At 32.1% G+C, this 1,759-nt stretch overlaps 1 protein-coding gene across 1 annotated transcript; it reads right to left on the reverse strand.

Annotated features, from left to right (window-relative positions):
- Positions 1–27: 27 nt before the first annotated feature.
- NAEGRDRAFT_76996 (uncharacterized protein) lies at positions 28–915 on the reverse strand (the record flags this gene model as incomplete). The annotated part of the gene is made up of 1 exon (XM_002668047.1): positions 28–915. A coding segment is annotated over one exon (888 nt), but the record flags the coding sequence as incomplete, so codon positions are not given.
- Positions 916–1,759: the final 844 nt, after the last annotated feature.

The raw sequence follows: 1,759 nt of genomic DNA on the forward strand, positions 1-1,759 counted from the left end.
TATTATTTGCAATGGAGTTGGTATTACCAAAGAATATGGGTACACAATTCCATTTTGTAAAGCGAGAAATCTACTGTTTTGCTGGTCAGTAATGATCATTCCATCAGATGAAAATGTAATACTTGTTGGAGAAGAAAGTTGACAACTCAATGGGTCAACATTAACACAACTCATTGATACGTCAGGGTTGACTGCACCAATAATTACTTTACAATGAGCAGTATTTTGTCCAGTAAATGTCAAACTTCTAATAACATTATTGCCAGTATCAGCAATGTAAAATATTCCACCATTCTTTGTTATCATTGTTGGACTTTTTAACATAAGCACTGCAGGTTCATAGGTCAATTGCAAAGTATTTAACATTCCACTTGACATATCAACAGTTCTAACAAAACCTCCTGAATTACTCAATCCATTATCCAAAATATATAATATATTAGTAGATTCATCCAAATAAACACCACCTGGTGATGTCAATGAAAATTCAACAGCCAATCCACTTGTCTCTCCAGGAACTGCACAAATTCCATTTCCTGCCACCACAACACTCAAACTTTTCTGAATTTTCCTCACCACACAAAACTGTGTATCTGATAAATATATTATTTCATCACCATCATCCTCCTCCTTCTCCTTCTCCATCACCACAGATGAGGATGATTGCACATAAATTGGACTCTCGGATATGATCGGAAAATGATAGGAATCAATGGTATTGCCATAACTTCCTGCCACTATTTTAATATTGTAATTATTTGCTGTTGTGGTTGTGGTTGTTTTAATAATTGTTGAAGTGGTAGTGTTTTGAGTATTAGATGAAGCCAATGAGGAGGGAATGAACAAAATGCTGTTGATGAAGAGAATGAGGATGATAATAATGGAAGAAGAATGGAAGGACAGGAGTGGGGGCATTTTGTTTTTGAAAGGTTACCTGTTGGAAGAAGGTTTTCTAATTAACTATTAATCAATGACAAACTTTGTTTCTAGTACAGACAGTTCATAAATTTTCAAATCGCGATTTTGGAAAAAAAAATTAAAATCTTTAAATTTTTATATTTATTTGTGAATCCTAGGATTGTACTTCATGTATGCTTATTAATAATTTTTGTTTATTTGTAAAATGAATCAACGAGTGTAAAATAGATGTAAATTAAGGGCCTCAATCTTTCACTCGTAATTAGTTTCTAAAAAAAGAATTAAAAAAAAATGATATCATTAGAAAATCAATTACTACCAAGGGAAATTTATCACTCCATTCTCGAGTATTTACCTCTGGAAAATCTCTTCCGATCTGCTAATTTAGTTTGCCACGAATTTTATCAAATTATTCATCAAGATCCTTCCTTTCAACTATTATTGTATTTAAATAATTTCTCTCATAATTTCCAAAGAGTAGAATCTTGTTTTTTCGATGAAAAAAGTAACAGTTGTGTGATGAGAGTAGAATTGTTGGATCCTAAAGAGAAATTTGTGGATATTTTCATCATGAAAGAATTGAAAACGATAAAGAATCCGTTTGCTTGGAAGAATATAATTTCATACGAATTGGAAAGACCACTTGTTTTGATTCGAGTTTATAATTTGAAACATTATATAGAAAAATCTGTTGTGTTACAAGCAATTTTTGATCCAGAACAGGAATGCACAGCTCTGTTCTGTGAATTGTGTAAGCTTTATGAAATGTTGTATCGTAACCGTGAAACGATGGACATTCTGAATATTTTCAATGTGAAAGATTACAATCGTTCTACCCTTC

This window comes from Naegleria gruberi (assembly GCF_000004985.1).
Source record: "Naegleria gruberi genomic scaffold NAEGRscaffold_798, whole genome shotgun sequence".
NCBI lineage: Eukaryota > Heterolobosea > Eutetramitea > Acrasida > Naegleriidae > Naegleria > Naegleria gruberi.